Below are 16,671 nucleotides of genomic sequence, written 5' to 3' on the forward strand. Positions count from 1 at the left end.
GTAATTTCCAATAAAATAACATGTATTCCAAAGCTTACAATTTTGCAATAGACATTCTTGTACCTATGTTTTGAATGATAGTATTTTTCACAATATTCTTCAGGAGGCATGGAGCAAATTGCTGTCCTTGAATTAAACTTACTAGAGAGGTTGCACATTTTTTTTTTTTTGGTAGACCATCAGTCACCTTTTTCCTTGACAAGCCTTCCTCTTCATGACCATTTTTCTTTTGCTTTTCTCTTGGAGTATTCCTATTTTTCTCATTTATTTTAAGAACATCTTTATCCATTTTGTTGCAAATATTTTCTTCCAGGTTTCTCTTTGCCTTTGAGCTTGTGTGTGTGCATTTGGCTGTGGTAGTTTTATTGTTTTTTTAAGTTTTTTTAAGTTTTTATTTTTATAATTCCAGTATAGTGTGAATGGACAGTGTAATAATAGTTTCCGGTGTACAACAGAGTGATTCAACACTTCCATCCATCACCTGGTGCTCATCATGTCGAGTGCCAATCATCTCCTTAACCCTATCATCTCCTTAACCCTATCATCTCCTTAACCCTTCCCTTCCCTGCAGCCACATCCCCTCTGGCGACCATCACTTGCTCTCTTCAAATCAGGAGCGGGCAAGGTCAGTTCTCGCTGAAGGGCCCCAGCGTGAGTGGAGAGTTCTCTGCAGCACCGCATGCACCTCCCTGTTCCGCAGGCAGTAGATGACAGGGCTGCACATGGGCGTGAGCATTGTGTAGACAACGGACAGCACCTTGTTGAGGTCCGTGGGGCTGATGCGGCTGGGGCGGGTGTACATGAAGAGGACCACGGCGTAGAAGATACCCACCACCACCAGGTGGGAGGCGCAGGTGGAGAGGGCTTTGTGGCGGGCGACTGCGGATGGCATGTGAAGTATGGTCCTCCCGATGGCCATGTAGGAGGCCAGAGCAACCAGTAACGACCCACAGAAGATGACAATGGCAGAGATGAAGTCCACCAGCTCGGCCAGGGCCACATGGGTACAGGACAGGTTGAGCAGAGGGGAGACGTCACAGAAGAAGTGGTTGAGGACATTGGGGCCACAGTAGGACAGGCTGGCGATGCATATTGTCTTGGCCACCGAAACCAGCAGCCCCCCAAGCCATGAAGTCATGGCCAAGCCCAGGCAGACCTGGGACCTCATGAGCAGGGGATAGTGGAGTGGGCGGCAGATGGCCACGTAGCGGTCATAGGCCATGGACGCCAGGAGGGTGCACTTGGTACTAATGAGAGCTATGAATAGAAAAAGCTGAATTATGCAGGCAGTGAAAGACACATGGCATGGACTGGACCTCAGCCCCACTAGCAGGCTGGGCACGGTCACTGACACGTAGCACATCTCCAGGCAGCTGAGGTTGCCCAGGAAGAAGTACATGGGCTTGCGGAGCTCGCTGTGACTGCACACGAGGTAGATGATGAGCGTGTTCTCCAGGAGGGTCAGCACGTAGAGGGTCAGGAAGATGGCAAACAGGCCAGTCCTTATGCCTTGCCTGGTGGACAACAAGCCCAGCAAGACAAACTCCTGGACTCTGGTCATGTTGCCCGATCCCAGGGACCTCTCCATCTGAATGCAGAAAGAAATAGGTTAATGGAACCTGTGATCCAGGCAGGAGAAAAACAGTAAAAGAGAAAGAGCATCGGGGCACCGAGAGCCACTGCACGTGCCGTAGGCCGACTGTTGTCAGGAGGACCGCTGAGCTGGGATGTTGCAAAACCGGAATCAGAAAACTTCCACCTGTGCTTAGCAAATCTGTGATGTTCAGCAAGACAACCTTCGTGAGCCTCAGTTATCTTGTCTGTAAAATGGAGGCAAGAGCGCTGATCATACTTTCTTTTCTTTTGATGACTCTAAGTGGTCTTTTCTAGATTGGATTTCTTCTTTCTCTCCTTTCTTCCCTTCTTCCTCCTTTCTCCTTCCTTCCTTCTTGAAAAGTTTCCCAAGACCTAAATGGTTGTCTGCACTATTCTAAAGAAAGGAAGGACCACATTGCTTTGTTCTGAGATTTATACCTCTTTTAACTGGTTGAATTTCTGGAGGAAACTTGCCATTGCTTATTAAAGAAAAGTACCATCAATACTGGTTTTTCTAAGAAGGGCCAATGAGTAATTTCCTTCGTGAATATTTCTAAAAACAATTTTTTTTCTAAAAACATGTTCTTTTTTTTAAAGCTTTTTAAAAAATTATTTATTTGACAGAGAGACATCACAAGTAGGCAGAGAGGCAGGCAGAGAGAGAGAGAGGAGGAAGCAGGCTCCCTGCTGAGCAGAGAGCCCGATGCGGGACTCGATCCCAGGACCCTGAGATCATGACCTGAGCCGAAGGCAGCGGCTTAACCCACTGAGCCACCCAGGCACCCAACATGTTCTTTTTTTAAGGAAAGAAAATACATGTGTGAACATCACTTATGTGCCCCTATATATTATAGTGCAATTTTTATTTTTAAAAGATATTTTATTTTGGGGTACCTGGGTGGCCCAGTGGGTTAAGCCTCTGCCTTTGGCTCAGGTCATGATCCAGGGGTCCTGAGATTGAGCCCGGCATCGGGCTCTCTGCTCAGCAGGGAGCCTGCCCCCACCCCGCCTGCCTCTCTGCCTGCTTGGGATATCTCTCTGTCAAATAAATAAAATAAAATATTTTTAAAAATATTTTTAAAAATATTTTATTTTGTTTATTTGACAGAGAGAGCACACACAAGCAGGGGGAGTGGCAGGCAGAGGGAGAAGCAGGCTCCCTGCTGAGCAGGGAGTCTGACCCAGGGCTCAACTGCAGGACCCCGGGATCATGACCTGAGCCGAAGGCAGATGCTTAACTAACACCCAGCACTTTTTAAACACATGGAGATCAATGAATGTTCACAATCCTACAAAAAGAACCTGGTTTTACCCATCCCTACACAACTGTACTGAGGCTCATAGGCAGTTAAGTAACTTGTCCAAAGGGACAGAGCTATAGAAGTCATGGTCCTTTGCCTCTGTCATTAATTATGAGGAGCCAGTGTGATTTTTAGGTGACTGGCATGCAGAAAACATGTTCTTTGGATTTATTTGACTTATCATTGATCATATACATGAAATAGCAACTCTTTATTGAGTATATACTATGCACAAGGTGCATGAAATCAAACAGTAAACAAAACCAACAGTTGTGAACTTGAAAAGTTTATATTCTTGGTGCTGAGGAATAGAGGAAGCAAACAAAAGGACAAACACAGAAATAAATCTTATCAGGTAAATGCGACAGAGAAAACAGGATTGTTGCCACATCTGGAGGAACGAGTAGAATACTGAGCTGATGGAAAAGCATTTGAGGCAAAACAGGAAAAAGCGAGGGCAAAAGCTGTTAAGTCAGGGAGGGGTTAGCATCGCCAGAGACACTAAGAGTCAGCATGGCTGAAGAGAGAAGCGAGAGGGGAAGAAATTGGTTTTCCTCCCACCAAGCACCGAGCAAAGTCCACTTCCTGGAGCTCCATCCCCACCCCCGTGTACTCTCACTGTCTGCAGCATTCCAGTTTGGGTCAAACATCCAGTGAAATAGAAGTCTCTGACACAGAGTAACCGGGTGGGACAGAGCCCTGAAACTGCTCTCACATGTATACACACCGGCTCAGGACAGCACTTTTATTGAAGATAAGCAGGAAGGAGATGGGTCTTTCAATAAATGGTTTTGGGTTATGAGTTATTTCTGTAGAAAAAGAAAAAGAACTTGGAGCCATGCATCACACCACATGATGTAAATCAATTTCAGGTGAATGACAACATCAGGGTAGAGTGCAAATCTCTGAAACTGTAAAAAAAAAGTGTATTTGTATGGCCTTGGTGGTGTAGAAAACCATAAGAGTCTAGGAAAAGAATTCAACACTTGGATGCTTTAAAATGTAAAAATCTAATCACCAAAAGGAATCTGGTCATTACAAAAAAATGGAAAGTGACAAACTAGAAAAATATTCCTGCAATAGGTAAGAGTGACAAGAGTTCCCTATGTAGGATCTACAAAGAAATCAGTCAAGTAATGTGCAAAACAGTCTCTTCCATAGAAAACTAGGGAGGGGCACCTTGGTGGGTCAGTTTGTCAGGTGTCTCACTCCTGATTTTAATCTCGGGGTTGTGAGATTGATCCCACATCAGTCTCCCTGGGAGCATGGAGCCTGCTTAAGATTCTCTCCTCTGCTCCTACATCACACCACCCACTAGTGCTCTCTCTCCAAGAAAAAAAAAAGATAATTATCATATGATCTCTCTGATATTAAGAATATGAGAGGCAGGACTGGGAGTCATGGGGCATAGAGAGGAAAAAAAATGAAACAAGATGGGATCAGGAGGGAGACAAACCATAAGAGACTCTTAATTTCACAAAACAAACTGAGGGTTGCTGGGGGGATGGGGGAGTAGGGATAGGGTGGCTGGGTTGTAGACATTGTGGAGGGTATGTGCTATGGTAAGTGCTATGAAATTTGTAAACCTGATGATTTACAGGCCTGTACCCCTGGGGCAAATAATACATTATATGTTAATAAAAATTTAACAGACAAAAAAAGAAAGAAAGAAAGAAAAAACTGGGGGAAAAGGCCTGGAAGTGTATCTCACCAAAGAATTTCATCACTTGAAACATGGAAATTTGCTAATCTCCTAGGAGCCAAGGAATGGAAATTAAAATGAAAATTAGGTGCCTCTTCACAACCATGGAATTAGAACAAATATAGATGTCGGAAAATATTAAGTTTAATAATGAGAACTTTCATACACGATTGCTGGGAGTGTGACTTGTATGCTCGCTTCAGAAGACAACGTGGTGGGGCACCTGGGTGGCTCAGTGGGTTAAGCCTCTGCGTTCACCCCAGGTCATGATCCCAGAGTCCTGGGATCGAGCCCCACATCAGGCTTTCTGCTCCGTGGAGAGCCTGCTTCCCTCTCTCTCTGCCTGCCTCTCTGCCTACTTGTGATCTCTGTCTGTCAAATAAATAAATAAAAACTGTATATAAAAAAAAGAAGGCAACTTGGCATCATGTAGAAAGTTGTAAGGTGTGACCATGTCCCAGAAATTGCATGTCCAATCATATATCCAGAGTAAGCGCTGTTCACAGCAACAGTTTTACTAGCAAAAAAGAAAAAAGGAGACTGACACATCCCAAGTGATAAACTGTGATCTTAGATACTTAATCTCTCTCAGCCCGAGTTAACTACACTGACGATGGTAAAAATATTTCCATCGGGAATGAAGAAGATACTGTGTGAACACGGCTTTCATTTCTTCCTTGCACTCTATGTGCACAAGATCCACATGCAGGAAAACGGAGTGCGGTCGCTCTCATGAGTTTCTACCCTTGTCGCAGCTAAGAAAGACATTCACGCTGTTACCCATCACACTGATGTGTGCACGTGCACACGCACACACACACACACACGTAAAACAGAAATCTAACAAAGAACACTTACCTTTATGCTATGTGATTCCCTTTGATATTTCCTCTCATGTTCTGTGCCATGGGATTTTTTTTTTTAAGATTTTATTTTTTCAAAGTAATCTCTACACCCAGCACAAGGTGCGAGCTCACACACCCGAGACAAGGAGTCACACGCTCCACGGACCAACAGCTAGGTGTGCCATGCCGTGTGGTCTTTACTGCCAGTACTGACCTGATGCATTTCCTTTAGAAGCCTCAGTTTAAAATATCCTGTCATTCGGGTTAAGAGAAGGGCTTGGGGATCAGACAGAAACTGGTTCTAGCCCGGGCTTGGTCCCTGCCCTAGACCAAGGCTCTGACTCTGCCCCTCGTGTCTTCATCTGCAGTCGGGACCGTCTACACTGCCCTGGGCTCTGAATCTCAGGGAGTCTCCATGGACCAGCAGTGCCGAGCACCCCACGGGTGACCAGCAGGAGGGAGAACTTTTCTGCTCTTCTCTTTTTTTCGTTCCCAAATCAAGTGATTGTGTTTTCTTACCTCTCAGCTAGGATGACGCAGATCCTGCTTTTCTTTTCTAAAGGAGACTCTGGGGAGCAAAGATACTCAGCTTCTACCCCTGGACTTGAGTGAAGACACCAGTGACTTGAAGAGTTGGTCCGTCAATTCAAGGACATCAGAAAGGTTTGGGAGAAGCTGTCTCTGATCCTGAGCAATGGGTTCACCTGCCTCTCTCCATGTCAGCACCTGTGTATTCTCTGAGCGGCCAGAACTGTGTCCTTCCAGCCAGCTGCAAGCAGAAGGAACAGTTTAAATCCAACAGATGGACCTTAGGGGGCTGTCTTGATCTCTGTGGATTTAGAGAGAAGATGGAGGAGAAAACTTTTCATGAATTGTACTGGGGCTTGGGAGGGCGGCTCGCCACTGAGGTTGGCTCCAAGTCCGTTCTCACACAGATGGAGACCATAATAGATGCAAGGATTTGTGTAGGATGCTGGCACGGCAGTAAGGAATGAGACATAATTCCTGCTCTCAAGATGCTCCCAGGAGTCTGAGATAATGACCCCAAAACTGACAAGTACACATATCACAGCGAGAGATGAGCAAGCTGTGGGTGTTCAGAGTTGGGAACCTGGAGATTTGGGACCTCAGTGCAGGAGGGAGGTCTGAGCTCAGTCTCTCAGAAGTGTTACAAGATCACCTCTGCTTGAAACAGGACAAGAAACGGAGAGACAGAACATTCTTCCAGCTCACAGAGAAAGCCAAAATAGCCTTTCCCCACAACCTGCTGGATATCTTAGCTGCTGGAGTTAGCATTTACTCTTAGGCGTTCTATGCCTGAAGCACATCTTTTCCTCTCTAGGCTATGGACGCCCACTGAACAGGTCTCTCCATTCCTGGATTGCCCAATGCAAAACTGGAGGAAGAACTCTAAAATTCAATTTTACCCTTTTCTTTTCTCCTTTTGTGTGATCAGATGACATAGTCAGATTTAAAAGTAATGCGCCCATTGCTATAACGCAGCGTTCTTTCAGGAACCATAAAACCATTGGTCTATCATATGTTGCAGTCAACAAACACCACAAAATACTTCTGAGCTAATGTGTGACCACATTCTCTCCACTAGGTCCTCTGCTCCTCCCATCCTTTAAGGGAATGACGATTAAAATACTTTAACTACTTGTGCACGTACTTGCAGAGCTTTATCCTAGACACACAAGCACCACACGATGCATTTTACACGTCTATGCCCATGTTGGTCCTTCTGTCCAGACTCCTTTTCCTTCCCCTTCGAATAAAATCCAACTCCTCTCTCAAGCTCATGTTCACCTGCTTAGAGAAGCTCTCACCCACTTTTCCTGTTCCAGACACCAGGAATTAACCCTTTCCTCCCCCCTGAGGGAGAAGTGTGCTAAGGTAAACATGGCTTGATCCCCAGCAGGTATCCGGGAATTGGATGGAATGCCTGGGCTCCATCTCCAGTTGGGGAGATGTCCTGGAACTTGGAGCACGAGAATCTGAATCTGAATTCCAGATCTATCATCTAGAGGTTGTGTGACTCGGACCTCCTCGAGTCTCCGCGTCGCCATCTATGAGACAGGGAGGATGATGGTGCCCTGGAAGAGTTCCCGTGAAGATTAAGCTCGTCAGTGCCCATGGAGCACCTATGATGGTTCCTAGCATGTATTAGGAGCTCAGAAAAAAAAAGTGGTAGTTATTGATTGTTATTGATACCTGTCAGATGGAGATCACATGCCCTTCTCAGAGAGGATCTAAAGTTACATCAATACAGATGTATATAGATCTAGCCCAGTAATGGACACACAACAGTCAATTTATGTTAAGTCTTTCCCTTAAGTCTAGAACCTGCTTAGCCCCTGACACTAATATGCCTCTTATTGGCTTTATTATCAGTCCTTCCTTGCTTTTTCTTGCACCACTAAAATGTGATCCCATGCAGAGAAGAGACTCTTATTTCTGTATTCTTGGCAATGAGATGTTTGTTGACTTGGGGGTTGGAGGAGGCTAATATCTGGCCCCTGCCCTGATGAAGTTTTTCTTAAAGGCAATTGCTTTAACTTTGGAATACTTGACCATGGAACATTAGGGATGTGTGGTCAGAGGGAATGCTGGAGGGAAGAAGGAAAGTCTGGAACGGGGATGGCCCGTAATGGACCCTAATGTATTTTCTAATCCTGTATTAGGGGATATTTGTAGAGCTGTCCAGTTTCTGCTAGTGCAAACCTTGCTTCCATAGATATCCTGGCATGCTCATTCTGCCCCCCCCCACACACAAATAGATCTGTAACATGCAATTAGGAAGTCGGACTGCTGGTAAATGTACATTCAACATATTTATCCACGCTACACCAAAATTACTACATGAACATACTGCATGGATTTATACTCCCATCAAAGACATCTGACAATGCACGTTTTATACCCTTTTAATCACACTCATTCTCTTAAATGGTCTCCATTTTCCAGAACGTATGAGAAAGGACACTATTCTTTCTGTGCACATTTGTGTGGCTAGCAGTGATGGGGCAGAATCAGGAGCATGCCGCTAAACTACAACTCCCAGCGTCCCTCACACGTTGGTATGACCATGTGACTCATTCCTGGCCAATGACATGTGGGCAGCAGTGACACCTATAACTGCCAGACCTGGCCCTGTAAACCTCCGGCGATGCCTCCTTCTCATTGCCTCTCCCTCTCTCTTTCCCCGTCTGTCTACAGATCAGAGTTTCAGTGGGGAGCCCCAAGGCTCTGGAGGATAATGGCGGCTATAAGGACAGACCCTGGGTCCCTGGGCAGCTGCAGGAGGGAGGGCACCCCTAGGCAAGGTGCACGGAATCATGGCACAGGAGAGAAATAAACCAGGGTGCTGAGGTGCTCAGTGAGGTCTATCACAGCCACCGATTGTGTTGTGCTGCCCTTTGCCGTCCTCTTAGACTCACGTCTTGGCCTGACCCCTGCTCCAGGCTCTGATGAGCTTCACATAGGGTAAGTGGAGAGCACAGCACCTCCAGGCTATGCCCCGGTGTGTCCAACTGGACCAGAAGCAGGCCCACGGGAACTACTCAGCATTTGTGGGTCTGTGGCTCCCAGGGCTCAGTGTGTAAACTATACATGGTCCAAGAGGAGAGACGGAACAAGTGTAGAAATTGAAAAAAAGAAGGAAAGGCATTATTATTTGCAGGTAACTTGATTATTTTCACAGAAAATCTTTAGGAATCTACGAAGCACACATTAGAGCTAGTATCTGAGATTAGGAAGATTGTAGGATACAGGACAAGTGCACAGAAACCAGTTTTGTTTCTAATGGGAAAATAAAATTTACAGAACGATTAAGTATACAAAAGTATTGAAAACATTAAATACATGGAAATAAATTGACGGAAAGACACACATGACCTTCACTGTAAGAAATCTGAAGCATTGCTGACAGGACAGCTAAAGGTTCAAAGTGCTAATAATGGGAGCCACCTCAGAGTCCCCCACAGATGAATGAACACGGACATGTGTGGTGTTTACATGTACACACACACACGTGCATGCATACACACTGGAATGTTACAGAGACATTAAAAAAGATGAGATCATGTCAGTGTAGATGGGCCTGGAGTGGACTAGGCAAAGTGAAAGAAGTCAGACAGAGACAAATACCAAATGACTTCACTCTGTGTGGCATCTAAGAAATAAAAAAGCACGGATTGCGGGGAGCACTGGGGGTGGTGCATAAACAATGAATCTTAGAACACGGCATCAAAAACTAATGATGTATTGTATGGTGACTAACATAACACAATAAAATTTTTTAAAAATTTTAAGTGCTAAATAAATGGAAAAGTAGGCCATATTTATGATTTTAAAGACTCAGTGTTGTCAAAAATGTCAATTCTCCCCCAAAACGATGTTTAGATTCAATCCAATCATCATTATAATTGAAGGGGTATTTTTTAAATAAAAATGTATAGCTGAGTCTAAAATTTATATGGTAATATAAAGAACCTAGAAGTACCAAAACAATCTTGACAGAGATTGTTTTGTATCACAAGCAGGCAGAGAGGCAGGCAGAGAGAGAGAGGGAAGCAGGGTCCCTGCTGAGCAGAGAGCACAATGCAGGGCTCCATCCCAGGACCCGATATCATGACCCAAGCCAAAGGCAGAGGCTCAACCCACTGATAATAATAATAATAATTTATTTATATATTTATATTTATTTATATATGTGTTTATATATAAATATATGTTTACATATTTATTTATAAATAAATAAATAAAATCTTTTTTTTAAAAAAAGAAGGCACTATTAAGAATACAGGTAGGTCGGGCATCTGGGTGGCTCAGGTGGCTAAGCATCCAACTCTTGATTTCTGCTCAGGTCATGATCTCAGGGTGGTGACGTTGGGCTCCACATTCTGCACAGAGTCTGCATGAGATTCTCTCTCTCTTCCTCTGCCCCTCCCCTGCCCACGTGTGCATGCACTTCCTCATAAATAAATAATGAAATCTTTAAAAAGGGACTATAGATAAGTAATTGCTAGTAACAGAGAAATGGGGAAGAAATTGAGAAAAGGCCCTGTCTTAATTTTTTATTCTATATGCATATATCAGCATATCACCATGTCAAACATATATCTATTTCCTTTTATTTAATAGCCCCAGTGTTTATCTCCAAATGAATATATTTATTCCATCCATTGTGGATGGAAATTATGTTGTTTCTCCTTCTCTTTTCATTATAAAGCTGCTATAAATATCTCCGTATCTGTGACCTAGCTCTACTTGTGGGGACATATAGAAATATCCCTAAGCATTTCTCATTCTAGGAATGAAATGATGGGGTTAAATTTGCACTTCTTGGTTTACTAATAAGGTGGACCGTCTTGTTGTGTGAGTTTACCAGTCACTTGTCATTCATCTGTGATGACCCGCTTTCTCATAGACATTATTCACTTTTCCCGTGGGTAATTCAGACTTTGTTCTTCATTGACGTGAACTCCTTGTTTATTAGATGGGAAACATAGTCCTTCAGCTTTTCTTCCGCCTTCCAGTATTCTGTGTGGAATTTTGTGGCCATGGCCGATCTTCAGTCCGGAGATGAGAGGTTCCATGACCCGAGACCCGAATCAAGGTCAGTGGAGAGTTTTCCGAAGCGCCGCGTGTACCTCCCTGTTCCGCAGGCAGTAGATGACGGGGTTGCACATGGGTGTGAGCACCGTGTAGACGACGGACAGCACCTTGTTGAGGTCCATGGATTTGATGCGGCTGGGACGGCAGTAGATGAAGAGGGCTGCTGAGTAGAAGATGCCCACCACCACCAGGTGGGAGGCGCAGGTGGAAAAGGCCTTGCGCCGGGCGGCGGCTGACGGCATGCGGAGCACGGCCACCCCGATGGCGGAGTACGAGGCCAGTGCTACCAACAGTGTCCCACAGAAGATGACAATGGCAGAGATGAAGTCCACCAGCTCGGTCAGGGCCACATGAGTGCAAGACAGGTTGAGCAGAGGGGAGACGTCACAGAAGAAGTGGTTGAGGACGTTGGGACCGCAGTAGGACAGGCTAGCGATGCATGTCGTCTTGGCCACCGAGACCAGCAGCCCCCCAAGCCATGAGGACAGGGCCAAGCCCAGGCAGACCCGGGGCCTCATGAGCAGGGGGTAGTGGAGTGGGCGGCAGATGGCCACGTAGCGGTCATAGGCCATGGACGCCAGGAGGGTGCACTCCGTGCAGATGAGAACTATAAAGAAGAAGAGCTGGGTCATGCAGGCTGTGAAGGGCACATGGCAGGGACCGGTCCGCAGCCCCACGAGCAGGCTGGGCACGGTCACTGACACGTAGCACATCTCCAGGCAGCTGAGGTTGCCCAGGAAGAAGTACATGGGCTTGTGGAGCTCGCTGTGACTGCACACGAGGTAGATGATGAGTGTGTTCTCCAGGAGGGTCAGCACATAGAGGGTCAGGAAGACGGCAAACAGGACATCCCTTATGTCTGCCCTGGTGGACAATCCCAGCAAGACAAACTCCTGGACTCTGGTCATGTTGCCCACCTCCAGGGACCTCTCCATCTGAGGAGAGACAAAGCTTGTTGACATCCTGGTTTCTTCAGAGACACAGTAGTTAAGAAAAAATTAGGAAATTTTTTGGAGACCCATTTCCATTAGGAAATGGAGACCCTAGGACTGGGTTAGCCAGCTTCTGTTGGAAACTGACAAATGCTGAGTAGAATCTGTGGGCCAAACTCTGAGCATGAGATCACAGTCTTTACTCGGATTGGCCTTACTAAGTCTGTGTCCTTACACAATCAGACCTCCTGAAAATTGGGAGAGAATCATTGGCTTCTCATGAGCTTGTTTTAATAAATAAAGGAATGGATGGGAATTGGTATACCAAATAAGAAATTGGGATTGTTATTATTTCTGTTCCAAAAATGTGATTATTGTAGGTTATATTTTTCCTTTCTTTGTGTAATCTGTGTAGGACTTTGGAAGTAGTCTATAAATCTGGAGTAGAGCAAGATGGTCAGCACTTTTGTTTGAAAGTGGTCCTCTTCTCAATGCAAATTTATTTTCAAAATCATATTAGGCTGTAGGTCACCAATGATGATGTTCAAGAAGAGTGAGGAGGGAGGAATCCCCCAAAAAACTGACACTCCTTTCAGCAGAAGGCTGGAAATATCATTTATTGTATCAATGTGTGTGTTATCACAAATATACATGGGCATTATTCCCCCCCAAAATAATTATTTCCCCCCGATACATTTCAAGAAGCTGAGGTTGACTGAAAAAATTGTTATTGTGCCCTGGAACATATGATCTCATAATGGAAACTTCTATAACTCATTGAGGCCCTCATATGCATTAGTAACTTGCCATAAAACCCACTTATATTCATTGGTTTTATGCCACAACACAGATATGGAGCCCAAACAGATAAATTCACTTGCCCAAGACCATACAGCTAGGATGCAACAGCACAAAGAAAGACACACAGCTGAGCCAGACGTCTACGCTGTGCCAACTCCATTCCATTTCATCTTCATGATCAAGCCTGTAAAGTCTACACCTGGGACATGGGGAGTAAAGAGGTGACAACTGACCCAACTGGAGAATCCTTCTGACTCTAGGCTGTAATTCACAGAATTCATTCAATGGCACTCATTAAACTTCCCTTTCTATGCTAGGTGTTGGGAGTACATGGGTGAAGAAGACACATACAGTCCAAGTCTGTGGCCACTGATTTCCTAGGAGAAAGAGTCAATGAAACAAACAACCAATAAAAAAAAATCCATTCCTGATTAGAGGGGGCTGTGAGATTGGTATTCAAGGCTATACGAGCAAAAATAATTGAGGATGAACTTATGACAGAGGTCAGCATCTGCCAAGCTTTCATAAGAAAGATATCTCCTCTGCACATCAATGTTAGGGAAGAAAGATGTCCTGAGAGTCAACCTCTCAAGTTATGTTAGCAGGCACCTGGGAGAACTTCTTGCATGAAAGAATTTGTCACTCTAAGTTTTCTCCTAGCTGCAGAGAGCCAGAGTCTTCCGAGAGGCTTGATTTGTAGATCCTAAGGTTCTTTGCAAAGGCACAAGAAGCACAAGCTAATTCAATTCTCAGGACACCCAGGTGCTGTGTATGTTACTGTACCAACACAGACGGGGCAGCCGCGGTTCAGAGGTGTGGCCACCACCCACTTCACAGCTGTCAAGAGGAATTTGCACCCCCAGTGAGCACTTCCTGGACAGGAGTCCACTCACCTTCCATTTCCCATCCGCCTCAGTCCTTCCCCCCAACTGAGACTTCTCGCGCCTCACCTTTTCGGTTCTGGCTCTGATCCTCATTACCTTCTCATCTGTACCCCCTCGATACTCCTCCACCTGTCCTTTCCTGTGTTGCCTTCCCTAACCTAGGACTTCAGATGAACCAAGAGACCCCCGGATAATGTGTAGCAAGACCAATGAGAGCAGCCCTGAAGGCCACAGTAGCATCCCAAATCCCAAGATATTCAGACTATTCCATCCCCAAACTCATTGTCATCCACGAATTCTTCGCTAAGAGCTGGGCTAGGTTCAAGGGAGCTGTGGCGGTCTGGTCCCCAGGGCAGTTGGGGTCACAGAGCTTTATCTGCCATCTTGAGCACTCTACTTAACTTCAGTCATCTGTTATTCAAAAGGACAGATAACCATCTCTCCTCTGAACTGTACAGTGTCCCCACTCTCAGGAGAGGGCAACATAGTGTAGTGGTTAAATCCTGAGCTCAGATGTATACAGAAGTGGGTTTCGCTCCTGTTGTTCTAAATGAAACCTAGAATTTCTCTCATGAGAAGACAGACCCTTGGCTGGCGAAGTCTTTAGCAATCATTATTTATTAAGTAAGGGGCTCTGTGCAAAGAAATAGTGCGCCAAAAGTGATGGCCACATAAGCATGAACCAAACTGGTTTTAGCCTCAAAGTGTTTGAGAACGTTCAAGCAGTGGGACTCTGGGAAAGTCACTCAATCGATTTAATCCTGCCTATAAATTAACATACAATACGTGAATAAGTACCAAGGGAGGGTTAGATCATTAATATTTCCAAAGTATTCAGAGTAGGTACCTGGAATGCTTTGGATATTCTATAAAAGACCGTCTCTCTCTGTTGTTCCTTGTCCTCACCCCCCAAGACGAACATCTGGTCTCCTCGCGTGACGGTCGAAGGACAATAGCTTCAGATCTGTTCTGGCTGATGGTGCTCCTGGAAGAGGCTCAGATGCACTCAGCTCCTGACCAGAGGAGGATATACCGAAGAGTAGTTCAGTCCATGTTGGAAGAAGCTGTTCCTGGTTCTGAACGAGGCACCCACTTCTCCCACCCTTGTTTCTCTTCGTGGTTCTGGATGCTCGAAGTTGCCGAGTTGACTCTCCTCATGGTGAGAAGGAGGCAGGAAGGCTGGCTTAAATTGGAGCTCTGGACCTCAGAGACCTTCCCTGGTCTCTGCAGATTTGGAGAAGAGTTGGTGTGAAAAACACTTTTACTGATACTCTGTGGAGCCTTAAGGGGAGGAGGAGCCATCATGCAATGACTGACTTGCTCCCGAATGCCTGGTCTTGTGTTTGTGTCCTGGGGGATACAGAGGAGTGGTAAAATCGTTCTTGCCTTTGGTTGATAAGTTCGGTTACAGAAACACATGTTCATAACTTGTTCTGAGAAGAGCAAATGCATCTGAGGGCCACAGGAGAGGACTTGCCAGGACAGACTGGAGGCAAAGATGGCGCTGCGCATTGAAAGTGGTGGCAGGTGTGGGTATCGCACCTCCGTGTTCACATCAGTGCCATCCACAACAGACAAAAGATGGGAGTCACCCAAGTGTACGTGGATGGAGGCAATGACAAGCAAACTGTGGCATATACATAGAATGAAATTTAGCTCTCCATAACAAGGACGGAAATTCTGATGCATGCTACTACACAGAGAAACCTTGAAGACAGTATGCTAAGTGAAATAAACCAGTCACAAAAAGATGTTGTGTGGGGCGCCTGGGTGGCTCAGTGGGTTAAGCCTCTGCCTTCGGCTCAGGTCATGATCTCAGGGTCCTGGGATCGAGTCCCGCATCGGGCTCTCTGCTCAGCAGGGAGCCTGCTTCCTCCTCTCTCTCTCTCTGCCTGCCTCTCTGCCTACTTGTGATGTCTCTCTGTCAAATAAATAAATAAAATCTTTAAAAAAAACAAAACAAAACAAAACAAAACAAAAACAAAAAGATGTTGTGTGATGTCACTTATATGAGGTGCCTAGAGTAGTCAAATTCCTGGAAAAAGAGTGTAGAATGGTGGCTGGAGAAAGGGGAAATTAGTGTTTAATGGGTACCAAGTGCCCATTCTTCCAGACATAGCTTTCTGGAGATGGATGGCAGTGACAGTTACACAACATTGTGATTGTACTTACTACCAGAGAACTGTTCACCTAAAGATGGGTAACAAGGGCAAATTTGATATTACATATATTTTTCCACAACTGGAATCACTACAACCTTTATATCCAACCTTAAGACATTTATATGACTCTTTCCACACCTTTAACCTTGCTCACACAAACATCCAGAGGCCTAAAGTATATTGACTCCTGAGGAACCTTCCAAACTATTCTTTCTGATATGACATTACCTTTCCTCCCAGTGAAATCCAATTCAACCCTTTAAACTTCACAAGAAACTTCAGTCTCTGAAAAATATTTATGAACCGTCTTTTCTCTAGTCACACGGAATTAGTTTCCTTCTCTGATAAAACAGCATGGTGTGATGTGATTACTTCTGTGACCATGGCAGGTGATTGGTCAGTGTTGGTTAAACATTCACGCTCCAAATGAGCTTGTAGGAATATTCTTTTTTTGTTTTGTTTTGCTTTGTTTTTTTAATGAATTTATTTATTTATTTATTTTTCTTAATTTTTTATTTTTTATAAACATACATTTTTATCCCCAGGGGTACAGGTCTGTGAATCACCAGGTTTACACACTTCACAGCACTCACCAAAGCACATACCCTCCCCAATGTCCATAATCTCACCCCCTTCTCCCAAACCCCCTCCCCCCAACAACCCTCAGTTTGTTTTGTGAGATTAAGAGTCACTTATGGTTTGTCTCCCTCCTAATCCCATCTTATTTCATTTATTCTTCTCCTACCCACTTAAGCCCCCATGTTGCATCACCACTTCCTCATATCAGGGAGATCATATGATAGTTGTCTTTCTCCGCTTGACTTATTTC

The 16,671-nt window shown here is 45.0% G+C and overlaps 2 protein-coding genes across 2 annotated transcripts; both read right to left on the reverse strand.

Moving 5' to 3' along the window:
• Positions 1–578: 578 nt before the first annotated feature.
• LOC116579415 (olfactory receptor 5-like) lies at positions 579–6,040 on the reverse strand. The gene is made up of 2 exons (XM_032324821.1): positions 5,964–6,040; positions 579–1,588 (listed from the first exon to the last, which is right to left on the reverse strand). Exon 2 carries the CDS (start codon positions 1,586–1,588, stop codon positions 611–613), a length of 978 nt encoding a protein of 325 aa, XP_032180712.1. The 5' UTR covers positions 5,964–6,040; the 3' UTR covers positions 579–610.
• A 5,025-nt stretch (positions 6,041–11,065) lies between these two features.
• Positions 11,066–14,900, reverse strand: LOC116579410 (olfactory receptor 5-like). The gene is made up of 2 exons (XM_032324815.1): positions 14,528–14,900; positions 11,066–11,998 (listed from the first exon to the last, which is right to left on the reverse strand). The coding sequence occupies exons 1-2, from the start codon at positions 14,600–14,602 to the stop codon at positions 11,066–11,068; spliced, it is 1,008 nt and encodes a 335-aa protein (XP_032180706.1). The 5' UTR covers positions 14,603–14,900.
• Between the last annotated feature and the right edge of the window lie 1,771 nt (positions 14,901–16,671).

The sequence above is a fragment of the Mustela erminea genome, chromosome 19, assembly GCF_009829155.1.
Source record: "Mustela erminea isolate mMusErm1 chromosome 19, mMusErm1.Pri, whole genome shotgun sequence".
Taxonomy (NCBI): Eukaryota; Metazoa; Chordata; class Mammalia; order Carnivora; family Mustelidae; genus Mustela; species Mustela erminea.

What these genes read in the sequence shown, in the direction of transcription:
- LOC116579410 (XM_032324815.1), bottom strand. Translation starts at nt 14,602, where the DNA reads ATGTTCGTCTTGGGGGGTGAGGACAAGGAACAACAGAGAGAGACGGTC. An exon ending in GAATATCCAAAGCATTCCAG is followed by an intron (nt 11,999 to 14,527) that starts GTACCTACTCTG and finishes GTCTCTCCTCAG; the next exon opens with ATGGAGAGGTCCCTGGAGGT.
- LOC116579415 (XM_032324821.1), bottom strand. Translation starts at nt 1,588, where the DNA reads ATGGAGAGGTCCCTGGGATCGGGCAACATGACCAGAGTCCAGGAGTTT.